This window comes from Octopus sinensis, linkage group LG6 (assembly GCF_006345805.1).
Source record: "Octopus sinensis linkage group LG6, ASM634580v1, whole genome shotgun sequence".
Lineage (NCBI taxonomy): Eukaryota > Metazoa > Mollusca > Cephalopoda > Octopoda > Octopodidae > Octopus > Octopus sinensis.
In genome coordinates, this window is record NC_043002.1 from 18,933,725 (window position 1) to 18,947,689 (window position 13,965).

At 36.0% G+C, this 13,965-nt stretch overlaps 1 protein-coding gene across 1 annotated transcript; it reads right to left on the minus strand.

The window, feature by feature from the left end:
* Positions 1-620: 620 nt before the first annotated feature.
* On the minus strand, positions 621-8,162 carry LOC115212807 (zinc finger protein 845). The gene is made up of 2 exons (XM_029781519.2): positions 7,952-8,162; positions 621-3,324 (listed from the first exon to the last, which is right to left on the minus strand). The coding sequence occupies exon 2, from the start codon at positions 2,884-2,886 to the stop codon at positions 1,090-1,092; it is 1,797 nt and encodes a 598-aa protein (XP_029637379.1). The 5' UTR covers positions 2,887-3,324; positions 7,952-8,162; the 3' UTR covers positions 621-1,089.
* Between the last annotated feature and the right edge of the window lie 5,803 nt (positions 8,163-13,965).

Genomic DNA, 13,965 nt, shown 5'->3' on the forward strand with positions numbered 1-13,965 from the left:
TAGATATTCCCAACTTACTCATGAGTCTCCACCTTCCAGGCCCCACAATAATACTATAATCAGTTAAGCTGTCACGCATTCGTGAACAGTATTCCTGTGTTGGTCATACTTTTGCTTTAAAGAGGGCCAGTAGTTGTTCAGTGTTATATAGCATCAAAATCTGAAACAAGGACTTTTGACTTTTGAAAGACAAGGATGACTTGGATATGTGGACATCACAAGAATTAAGAGAGACTGTGAGGCTTAACATTTACAGAGATTGAAAGTTTAATATGTAAGTAGGTTGTGGTTGTATATTGAAATATCTTCATTTAAAGATGTATTCAAGATCTCTGGGATAACACCTGTTATAACCTTCGTTTTAAAGGTATGAAGGTGGGTCTGTATTAGAATTAGTGAGTCACACTAGAGTGTATACAATATACTTTTAACAGGAAATACATGCTGCAAAACTATTTTCTTTCAGAAGGTTCTTAATGAAGATATGACCAAAATCTTTGCTAGTGTCAAGAGCAATTGAATTGAGTTTCAAAGACCAGAGACCATTAGTGAGAGAATGGACAACTTTGAAAGTGGTGAAATAAAATTACCAATTCAACAATGTAAAAAATAAAAGCAAATAAGAGCTGAAATACTGTTATTTAGCATATTTAAAAATAAAATTACTGATATCATTATTTCATTCTTAACTAAAGACATGATATAAAACTGTTATCTTTCAATCCAAACAAATAAAAATAAATGCTTACTATACAATCAGAATATCTGAAAGAACAAAGACCGCTTCAATAACAATGAGAGAATAAATTCAAGTACATCAGTTATATTGTAGAAGAGGTAGTTTCACAAATTTACAATTGTTACAAGGTAAAGAATCTGTGGGTTGGTCAGAGGGAGTTATAGAGATAATAGAAAAGGAATAATGAAAGAATCAGGAATAACCTGTATTTAATTAAGTTGTATACAAGAAAGTGTGTTTCAATAGAAATGAAAGAAAAGTTCAAATATGTCAATAATACTGCTTCTCAGTTGTACCAGGACAGATTTTCATCTATCATTTTATATTTTGTAGATTTCTCTACAGAAGTTTCACACAGTTATGATTATTTTCCCAATATGAGTCTTCTTATGTCTTGTTAAGGAAATATTTCGAGAAAACGCTTTCTCACAAATGTCACATTTGTATGGTTTTTCACCACTATGAGTATATTTATGAGCTGAGAGGTCACAGTTTCTAGGATATTCTTTCCCACAAATGTCACATTTATAAGGTTTTTCACCTGTATGTGTAGATTTATGAACTGAGAGGTCATGATTTCTAGGAAATGCTTTCCCACAAACATCACATTTGTATGGCTTTTCATCAGTATGAGTATACTTATGAACTGAAAGGTCACAGTTTCTAGAGAACGTTTTCCCACAAGTGTCACATTTGTATGGTTTTCCTCCTGTATGACTATATATATGAACAGAAAGGTCATAGTTTCTAGAAAATGCTTTACCACAAATGTCACAATTATATGGTTTTTCATCAGAATGGACATATTTATGGACTGAAAGATCACTGTTTCTAGGGAATCCTTTCCCACAAATGTCACATTTGAAAGGTTTTTCATCTGTATGACTATATTTATGAAATTGTAATGAACCATTATTAGAAAATGCTCTGTCACAAATGTCACATTTGTATGGTTTTTCACCAGTATGATTATATTTATGAACTTTTAATGAACCTTTTTTACAAAATGCTTTATCGCAAACGTCACATTTGTATGGCTTTTCACCAGTGTGAGTGTATGTGTGAACTGTAAGGTCACGGTTTCTAGCAAATGCTTTTCCACAAACATCACATTTATATGGTTTTTCATCACTATGAGTATATTTATGAATTGAAAGATCACAGTTTCTAGGAAATGCTTTCCCACAAACGTCACATTTGTAAGGTTTCTCATCCGTGTGAGTATATTTATGAACTGAAAGATATCGTTTTCCGGAAAAAGCTTTCCCACAAATTTCACATTTGAATGGTTTTTCACCAGTGTGACTATATTTATGAACTGAAAGGTCGTGATTTCTAGTAAAAGATTTCCCGCAAACCTCACAACTATATGGCTTTTCATCTGTATGAGTATATCTATGAATTGTAAGGTCTTGGTTTCTAGAGAAGGCTTTACCACAAATGTCACAATTGTATGGTTTTTCCCCAGTATGAATATATTTATGAACTGAAAGGTCACAGTTTCTGGGAAATGCTTTTCCACAAATGTCACATTTATATGGTTTCTCATTTGTATGAGTATATTTATGAAATTCTAATGAACCGGTATTAGAAAATGCTTTCCCACAAACACTACAACGATAAGGTTTTTCACCAGTATGTGTATATGTATGACGTTTTAATGAACTGCCTGAAGAAAATACCTTCTCACAAATGTCACATTTGAATGGATTTTCATCAGTATGCGTATATGTATGAACTGATAATTCATGGATTCTAGGAAATGCCTTACCACAGATTTGACAAACATGGGGCTTTTCTCCTGTATGAAGAGTTTTGTGTCTTGTTAAACCACAAGCTGCTGTAAAAGCTTTCCCACAAAATTCACAAATGTAGGGCTTTTCTCCCATATGAACAGTGCGTACATGAGCAGAAAGATTACTATTTTTCGAAAAAGATTTCCCACAAATTTCACATTGGCTTCGTTTGTCTCCTGTATGAACTGTACATTTATGAGATAATAACTCACTACTCTCAGAGAATGCGGTCCCACAATCCTCACATTGATAGGGTTTTTCTGCTGCATGAATGAGTTTATGAGCACTCAATTCTTCATTAGTTGGAAAAACTTCCCTACAAAATTCACAGTCGTAGTATTTTTCTTCCATCTTAAAGCATGTGTGCAGACAAAACAAACTCTTCCAAGAAAATGCTATCACATTAACATCACACTAGTAAAGTTTCTCTAGTGTTTGAACCAATTTTTAAATGCAATGTATTTCCACAATGAAAATTACACATTTTATTGCTGGGCTTTGAACATGTTTACAAAAGCAACAGAAATCTCTATCAAATGCAAATATTCCAACAAAATTCCACACTAAAGCATATCTTCTTCAACCGAATCTCTTACTTGATATTCAGTTTAGATGGCTCACTTGTAATATTTTGTATCAGTTAAGTTGTAATTATGGCCACTCTTATCTTACTTGGCAACCAAGGAAGTTTATCATACTGTTATCCTAAAAACCATCGATAAAAGCAAATATATTTATCTCGGCCAAGATTGTTGAACTGTAATGTTTTCTGGTACAAAAGAGTATACCCTGAAATAAAAGAAAGGAAGCATTAGTTTATGAGCAGTGATAAGCATAGGAATGGGTCTGTGGTTCAGAAGTTTGCACTTTCCAACCACAGGACTTCAGGTTCAGTCCCACAGTGTGGTATTTTCAGCAAGTGTTTTCTACTACAGGTCTGAGCTGATCAATGCCTTGTAAGTAGAACTGGTAAATAGAAACTGTATGGAAGCCTGTAATACACACACACAGGTGGTTGCAATAAGATACACAAGTTAACATAAAAATCAGGGTTTGGTTTTCACATATGTTAAACTTTCAGTTTCATAAAATGCAATCAAAAAAGTAAATTTAATATGGACTTGAGGTATTACATAGTAACAAGGGCAACATAAAGTTGAAATGAACAGAAAACAAATGATTAATATTTCAAATATTTCATTACATACATTTGAGTAATTACAGATCATTCCACCAGATAGAAGACAAAGATATAAAACTGACTGTAATGTTATCCTTAAATAGCAAAAAGTCATGCTTCAACCATCCAACCCATGCTAGAATGGAAAACAGACGTTAAATGATGATTGATATATATATATACATGTATCATACACATATATATATATGTGTATATGTGTAATATGTGGAGGTGCAATGGCCCAGTGATTAGGGCAACGGACTCACGGTCGTAGGATCGCGGTTTCAATTCCCAAACTGGGCATTGTGAATGTTTATTGAGGGAAAACACCTAAAATTCCATGAGGCTCCGGCAGGGGGTGATAGTGAACCCTGCTGTACTCTTTCACCACAACATTCTCTCACTCTTTCTTCCTGTTTCTGTTGTACCTGTATTTCAAAGGGCCAGCCTTGTCACGCTGAATCTTCCCAAGAATTACGTTAAGGGTACACGTGTCTATGGAGTGCTCAGCCACTTGCACATTAATAAATGAGCTACGACATCACTGGTGCCAAGCTGTATCGGCCTTTACCTTTCCCTTGGATAACATCAGTGTTCTATAAACAACCTTTCTAGGTGCAATCCCATGGTCTATCATGACTGAAGGGGGTGACAACAATATGTGTATATTATACACTAATGTATATATATATATATATATATATATATCACACATATATACATACATGTACATATATCATACATATATATATATTATACATACACACATATATATGCATGTATCTACTATAATAATACCCTTGTGTATTTCTCTGTCACAACATATGAATGAGAAAGGAAGGGGTGATTGGCAAACTTGGTAGTGATGGAAGTTTTATGGTGAAAAAAAATCAAACAGCATTTCAACTCTGCATGAGTATATGTATGCATATGTCAAAGGGATGTGAGTGTGTGCATGCAATGGAAGTGGGATGGTGAATATTCAATGCTGAAAAGAAAAATCAAACAGCTTTTCAACTCTGTGAGAGTATATGTGTGTGCATGCACAAGGGAAGTATGTGAATGTTTGTATCTGTGATTATTTTGTACCTTATTTATATACAAAATACTACAATTAGCTGTCATTTTTGACAGCACGGGGCCAGTTAGTGTATATAAATTGACATTCCCAAATTTGCATGTCACTCCTATAGCAAAACAGTGATATGATGTTTACATTTTCTGCTGATATTACAACTGGTTGTTCTGCACTTTTAAGATCAGTGGAATAATAAAAAACAAAAAACCTCTTGCATGACGAACAAGGATTGGACAGAGGAAGAGCATCAAGCTGTAAGATGCTGTCTCAAATAAGTCCCACCTAATCCACAAACTATAAAAAGTACTTGCTAACAGATCACCCGTGTCATTCTCCTTCCTTGTATGTTATATATATTGTCTTTATATGCTTATCTGCACATACATACGTTTAAACGGTACTACTTAAGAAGAGTGCATATTCGCGCATCCGCACTAGCTAGTCGTGACTAGTCAATTCTTACTTTGTGTTTTTGTTTTATTTACTTTGTTTAAAAAAAATTTACTTTGTGTCTTTGTGTTTTATCTGCTTTGTTTTAAAAAAAATTATTTACTTTCAGCAAAAAAATTATTTATTTTGTGTTTTATATACTTTGCTAGGTAGTCGTTGTAGGATCGGCTAGACACGACTAGCTGGCGCAGATGCACGAGTACGCGAGTGCACGCACCAGGACCACTCTTCTTCAGTAGTACCCATTTAACCCTTTAGTGTTCACATTATTCTACCAAAATTAATGCTTTTTCATCCACATTGCCTTGAACTACTCAGGCGTTATCTTGTAGCTTTGAGATTTTGATGAGGTAGCTGTTAATTTTTAAAACGATATTGTAGGGTTGGTGTGAGAGACCAGATCTGGCCATTTTGAACATAAAACAGGCAGAATACTTTTGGCCGGATATGGCCGGTTTAAATGCTAAAGGGTTAAACATACACATACATATATAAGTGGGTACGTATGTGTAGATGTAAATATACTCCTGTTAATTTTTTTTAACTCATCCAATTATTTTTTTTTTACTCTGTCTTATGAGGGTCTCTGGTCATCCTTTCTCTCTAGTAATGTCCCCATTCCCACTCCATCTCCCTCACACATTTCAACTTATTGACAACCTTCCAATATGCACCTTATCAATGACCCTGGCCAAAACATTCCAATTTCCTTTCACAACACACAACCTTATATGCTAATCCATTTTGCTTTCGCAACTAATAATTTTTCTTTTGTTACTCTTTTACTCTCTTTTTACTCTTTTACTTGTTTCAGTCATTTGACTGTGGCCATGCTGGAGCACCGCCTTTTTTTAGTCGAGCAAATCGACCCCGGGACTTATTCTTTGTAAGCCCAGTACTTATTCTATCGGTCTCTTTTGCCGAACCGCTAAGTGACAGAGACATAAACACACCAGCATCTGTTGTCAAGCAATGCTAGAGGGACAAACACACATACATATATATATATATATACATATACATACATATATACGACAGGCTTCTTTCAGTTTCCGTCTACCAAATCCACTCACAAGGCATTGGTCGGCCCGGGGCTATAGCAGAAGACACTTGCCCAAGATGCCAGGCAGTGGGACTAAACCCGGAACCATGTGGTTGGTTAGCAAGCTACTTACCACACAGCCACTTTATGAACTAGTTCAACCAAGCAATGTGAAAAAAATCTATATGGCTGGACCAATGAATTCAAGAACCAATGGTCTCAAGATGAACAACGAAGCATTTCACGATCCATCTTGCAGACTATTGAGAGAGAAGTTCTTGTGTTGTAAAAGAACAAATTTCTCTGTAAACTCACCTAGTCACCGGGAATGAGGGGTTAGCCGTGTGCAACTTCATTTTGTTCAACGGAATTAAATAATTTATCGAATTTTACCTCACTTTTATTACGTTTGTCTCCAACCCAGATTGAATAATTTCTCAACTTTTAAGGAAAAAAAAAACATCACGTTTGAAAGTTCTCTTCCGATCACTGAAGTTAAGCAACGTCAAGTCTAGTTAATAGTTAGATATGTGACCGCTGGAGAAACCCAAATACCGTAGGCATTCCAGTTCAAATGCTGATGCTCCAGCATGGTCACAACGTTTAGGATGGAACACATAAAGGAATAACAACTTGGATCGGAAGACACGATCTGACTAGTTCGACGAATAAAAGTTACACTTCTTTGTAGTTGACCGTTAAATAATAGGACTGAATATTATATTTTTCACCTCATAAAAATTACCAAGAATTCGCTGGCTTGTGTCAAACGAGAAACAAGATGCTGAGAGATTCACCACTTGACTATTTCAGCTGTGCGTCACTTAATTTCCTGTTATCCTATTAATTAACCACTCTGAATAATGTCCTTTTTTTTCTTTTCTTTTTTTTCTTCGCCTAAATAAATGTAAAATGTGTTCAAAACTTACAAATCAATAATTTAAATATTCCTGAATTATACCTCATAAAAAAATATATACAGAATTTTTTTTTTCTTCCGAAATAAAAACAAAAGTCCTAACAAAACCGATGCGGAAATTAGGTCATCAGCCAACTGGCCGCAGCACAGCATCAAAAAAAGTATTCTTCCGCCAACCACTCAACAAATTAATACCATATTGTATAACTTCTTTTCAAGCTGTTTTGTCCTTAAAACTAGACTAGCTATGATAGGAAAGATCGACGAACACAACTGGTATCGAAGACTTTCCAACCAGTCATCATATCTCAGCATAATTCACCTATTACTTCACGGTCCTTCTTTTCTGAAGTTGTGTGTGATGTGAGGGAATCTGGCTACTGTTTCTCGTATATCGAGTATACATGTGGCGGATCCTTTGTTCGTTTCTTGCATGTATTACAGGTGGACATAGATATATGTATTATACTAAGGGTTAGACTTATTTGGTTAACTTTATCAAATAAGTGATGTAACCAAGTCAATAATTGGGAATCACTTTAAAAATTATTGCATTCTGGACATCCATATTTCTTCGTGACGGTATTGTCTGTTGAGGTTTATTTTAGATCAGAACATTGGCAAGTACATAACAATGTTTAACATCAGTACACCATTAAAACATCGTTAACAACGGTAAGATATATCTGTAAGCTAACAAATCTAATAACTGCCTACATTAATAATATCACACGGAAATTACCTTACCAGAGCACTGTCTTATTTTCTTTTTCATTCAACTCTGTACATAGTTAAACAACCAGATCAGCACACACCTCACTTTCGTTGCGTATGATTGAGACATTTGGAATATTTAATCCAACCTTCTAATGAATAATTGTTTCACATCTACAAGAAAGCGAGTGCGCGAACAGGAATAAATTTCACTTCTGGGTGGTGGCGCCTCTCGTGGCCACTTCTGTAAAAATATGTATGATGAGTAATCTCCCTTTACATTTTAAGCAGTTTTTATCAGAATTACGGAGATGTACTTGCATAGCAAGTGACTTGATCTGAGATCGTGTGCTGGAACGAAAACAATTGCAGCGCGGAAGGTGTTTATAAGCCATTTAAGAAACACACAAAACCGTTAGATTCACTTCAACATTTAAATTTAATTTGTCAAAATATTGTCAGTGAACAGGTCGCGGTCTCAAAGCGACAAAAATATTTTGACAAATTAAATTTAAATGTTGAAGTGAATCTAATGGTTTTGTGTGTTTCTTAAATGGCTTATAAACACCTTCCACGTTGCAATTGTTTATGAGAATTAGTTTAGCTATTAAATTTTAAGGCTATCTACCTACTTCACCACGTTCCTTATTCCTATCCTATCTATGTACAAATAATATTGGACCGTTATGCTGAAAACATACTGAACAAATTATTGGCAGCACCTAACAAATTTATCGTCTCTGTAATTCCACAGAGCATGCACCAATTGTCAACACTTTGTTTCAATTGGATACCTATCCCTTTTGTGCATTAAGTGCTTTGTTATTCTGTCCTGCTCCTTGATTGTAAAAGTATACCTTTCAAAATGGGAGCTAATATAACAGTTCTTACAGGAAGATAAATTCCTCTAGCCAAATTTAAGTTACAATTACACCTAATGCTTTCTCGAAACATAGTCAAGCATGACTCTTGATAATCAGTATGCCATTCTAATGGTTTTCTTTATCTTCTTTGCTGTTGTGCAGCCTCTCTGGATGCGTATCATGGAATATTTTCTGAGGAGCTTCTTTCCTGCTATTATAACAATAACTCTGAGCACCTTTTCAAACTCCACCCGTCTAACACCTGTGGACATATTTACAAAGTCAGAAAACAGCACAGCTCCCATGACTTTCGGAAACATTTTTTCACGCTGAGAGTTGCTGAAGCATGGAACAAACTGCCGGCATCAGTTGTTAGTTGTCGGAGCACTGCATCCTTCAAAACTTCCATGCTTTCTGAGATTCGCCAACACTACACCTGATTTTCTCTCCTCCATACATACACAAGCATGTATCTGACTCGTACACTGTTCACTTCCCAGACATTTGTACATTACTGCATATACTTTATATGCACTTTCTGACAAGTTGTGGTGCACCTGAGCACTGTATACAATAATTTCATTATATTATATTATATTTGCCTCATGTATGCACATTTGTTCATTTAATACCCATTGATGCTTATCACTGTTGACATAGAAATTTCTGGTGATAGTTTTCTTGTTTTTGTTTTAACTTTTAATATCAATGGCACCAATTTCATCCAGTATTCAGCTGAATAACTTAAATGTTGGAGTGAGTACTAGTACTTGTTTACTGTATGTAAAAAAACTTGGTATTTTTTCATCCCTTTGTAAAATACCATAGTTATGTATTCCTTGTGAGTGACATAAACGGATATATTTTCATACATCCCTAGGTACCTATAGAATTCTTCATTGAATATAGGTGAAATAGTCACTGATAGAGGTGTTGCTAAACTGAGCTGAAATTTCAAGTTTTATAATCATGTGAGAATATTTATCTTGATCAAACTCTAATCCTGTACCTACTGAAAATACCACAACTTGACCAAGTATCTCCTCATCAATCATAGCAACCTTGTGTTGAGAGACGATTGGAAAAAGATGGGTAAAAGTATGAAAAAGGGTCAGAACAGAAAATATTTTTTGCTGCAGAGGGGACACAGGACTAATCATATTTTTAAAACGGTGGGAGTAATGAAGTGGAGCCAGATAGTGATGAGTTGAATAGGGAGTAGAAGATAATAGCACTGAGGAGCAGAACAGCAATGAACTACAATGGAATGATGTTGGGTAGGTTGCAAAAATGGGTAATGAAGAGAAAGGCAGACATAGTGCATGAGGGTGAGCAACATATGATGGTTGAGAAGGAGAGTTGCTGATTTCGTGTGGGGAGGTTATCAATGAAACTCTTGATGAAGCTATTAAGGGGGTGAAGGGTGGATAATGAGTGAAATGTTTCTTGGTAGTAAGAAAGAGCTGCAGTAAGGGAAGCAATGAGGATATCCTGAGGGAAGAAAAATTGGAAGAAAGGGCCTAGTTGGGCATATAATATATATATATATATATATATATATAATGTGACTGCGTGTGTACCGTTGGCGATTTTTTTTCCTCTCTCTTCCCTTCTCCTATGTTTCCAGCGAAGAGCTCCGCTCGAAACGTTACACCCTCCTTCTTCCCTTCTTTCCTGAGCGTCCAATAATACTATATTTGTTCCACGTCCTCACGTTGTTGTGTTTTTTTGTGCTTTATATATATGTATACATATACACAGATACACACAAACACACACACACACACGCAAAAAAAAAACATGCAGCTCAACCAGAACTCAAAGTTTTGCCAATGAGAGCATGTCTTCTTCAGACCTCATATCAGTTATTCTAATCTTTTTACAATCACATCCATGAGATCAACCTTTGCCACTTTGCCCCATATATACTTGAGTGCCTAGCCTCTTCTGCAAGATCCACACACATATATGTATATGTACAGCCATACATATAACACCTTAGTAACATGAATTTCAGACACCATAAACATCATTGATACACATGAAATACTGAGAGACAGGACAGAAGTTAATCCATTATATATATATGAAAAGAATGAACTTTAAACCCATGGTCTTTATCTCTCTGATGTGTGATCTTTTATATGCAGATGATTGTGACCTAGTGAGTCACACTGAACAAGGCTTATAGAACCTAATTAGTGTGTTTAAGCCTATAAGAGATCTATTTGGCCTCACATTAAAGATTTTGAGCTCAACAGTTAAGAATGCTGAAATATAAAGAAAATTTCATAAAAACTAAATTAATATCAATAACATTGCATGAGTTTCTCATTCCTTCTTTAGGTGTTCCTTTTGCACAAAAGCATGCATATCTCACACCTATGAGCCTATATGGGTAAAGCATACAAGAACTAATAGAATTTTATTTTCAGTGACTAGTTTCAAGGCAATATATGTCAAGAAATCTGCAAGTCATGAGGAGGACTTGAGCTGCACTTTGAACATTCATAATCAATAAGTGGAAAATGAAGCCAATGCTGAAATGAGACATTGCTGCAGTATATGTGAACACATGTAGGAGTGACTGTGTGGTAAGAAGCTTGCTTCCCAACCACATGGTTCCAGGTTCAGTCCCACTGCATGGTACCTTGGGCAAGTGTCTACTATAGCCTCAGGCTGACCCAAGCCTTGTAATTGGATTTGGTAGATGGAAACTGAAAGAGGCCCATCATATATATATATATATATGTATGTATTTGTGTCTGTGTTTGTCCCCCTACCATTGCTTGACAACCGATGTTGGTATGTTTACATCGCTGTAACTTAGCAGTTCAGCAAAAGGGACCAATACAATAAGTAATAGATTTACAAAGAAGTTTTGGGGTCTATTTGTTCAACTAAAGGCAGTGCTCCAGCACAGCCACAGTGAAATGACTGAAACAAGAAAAGAAAAAAAAAATCAAGAAAGTTCTTCAAATGCCTTTCAGGGCTGAAAAGTTGTTTAAGAGCTCATGCTAGCAAAGAGTAATTATAGATACAAGAGGTCAAACTCTGCAAGGAACAGATAGCTACCATATATGTATGTGTGTGTGATGATAGATAATACTCCTCTGAATGGTATGCTAAAATTCTGCTACTAGGGAAACATCCCTTTGAACAATGCCCAAATGCATGAAGAGGTCACCCAGTGATTGTCCAAGACAGTGGCACATAAAATGCACCATTTGAGCATGGTTGATGCCAGTGCCACCTGACCGGTCCCTGTGCCAGTGGAATGTAAAAAGCACCCACTATACTCTTGGAGTGGTTGGTATTAGGAAGGCATCTAACTGTAGAAACCTTGCCAGATCAGATTGGAGCCTGGTGCAGGCTCTTGGCTTGCCAGTCCTCAGTAAAACTGTCCAACCCATGCCTAACTGTGGAAGGGGTAGACACAGGATGAGTTTATGAAGCATGACCTTCAAACATTGGGCCTCACAGAGACAATGACAGGAGACTGAGACCTTTGGAGATATGCAGTGATTAGGAAGACCTGGCAACTAAGTGAGATTACAGCCATGGCCGATGACAGTGTTGCATGTCCAGCCCATTAAAGAGTACCCCTGATACGTCAGGTGATATACTTGTGAAGACCTGTTGAATCAAGTAAAACCAAAATTGTAGCTGTGGCCAGTGCTCCCTGACTAGCTCCCATTCTGGTGGCACATAAAATGCTTCATCTAAATGTGGTCGATGCCAGTGTCCTCTGACTGGTTCCCATGCCAGTGGCACATAAAAAGCACCATGCGAACATGGTCGATGCCAGGCCCACCTGACTAGCACCTGTGCCAGTAGCATGTAAAAAGCACCATCCGAACATGGTCGATGCCAGGCCCACCTGACTGGCACCTGTGCCAGTGGCACGTAAAAAGCACCATCCGAACATGGTCGATGCCAGGCCCACCTGACTGGCCCCCGTGTCAGTGGCATGTAAAAAGTACCCACTACACTCTTGGGAGTGATTGGCATTAGGAAGGGCATCCAGCTGTAGAAACATTGCCAAATCAGACTGAAGCCTGGTGCAGCCGCTGGCTCTCCAGACCTGTCAAACCGTTCAACCCATGCCAGCATGGAAAATAGATGTTAAACGAGGATGGTGATTGCAAGAACACAATTCAAGATTTCATTTAATAAAGACTCCAAGATGATTAACTTTATTAGGATGGTGGTTCCCAAATTTATTTTGTCATGGAACCCATACTTATATTATGCTATAAACAATCCCTAATTCTAATAAGACATTAAATAAACTAATCATTGTTTTAGAGACATAAAAAAAATACTTGTTTTGAAAATGGTAATATAAAATAATTTTCTTTTAAATTCTATCAAAAGACAACTAATCTCACAAAACTCCTGAAATTTTTCATAAACCTTTGGGTATCTCAGAAGCTTTGAGAAATGCTGTACTAAATATCTATCTATAAACTTTCATTTTTAAGTTAAGAGTTAGAATATACTGATTTGGATGTATTCAAATATACTTTATTTGCAGCAAGCCATCACATTACTAATTAATCTGTTGTCAATGAATTTTATAATGAATTGTTTAAATATAAGAAGGTAGCATCTAGTGTCAAATAACTTAATAAAATTCACTATGTACATTGTACATAGTGAATTTTATTAACAGAGGGCAAAGCACAAATCCATATAACATTCCATCAGACAGATTTTCATCAAGTGAAACTATATGTTGCATATGAAATGTGAGTCAGAGCACAAATAGTAAATGTAATATGGTAAGTTATAACGAAGTTATACTGCATATTGGTCAAACTTATCTCCTGTAATGAGCTGTGTACACAATACAAAAGTAGCTATCAAATTCTTTAGATCTTGCTTCACTATCAAACCTTTATTTTTTACCTTTGACTTCGGCTCGGTATGGATTTATTGTACACAATGGCACCCAGGTAGATAACTCAAGAAAATTATGAATCAAAGATATCTTTTCCTCTGATACATTGTAATGTGATGCTAGATGTACCATACAGGGCGTTATAGGTATGTCTCTAAGATTTATGGTTGGAAGGGAAAATGTAGAAGCAGGTTATCAGACACATTGATATTAAAAATGAAGGATGGGAAAGTTATTTTGGGGGGATGTCTTAAGAAAATAACAAACCAGAAAAGATTATA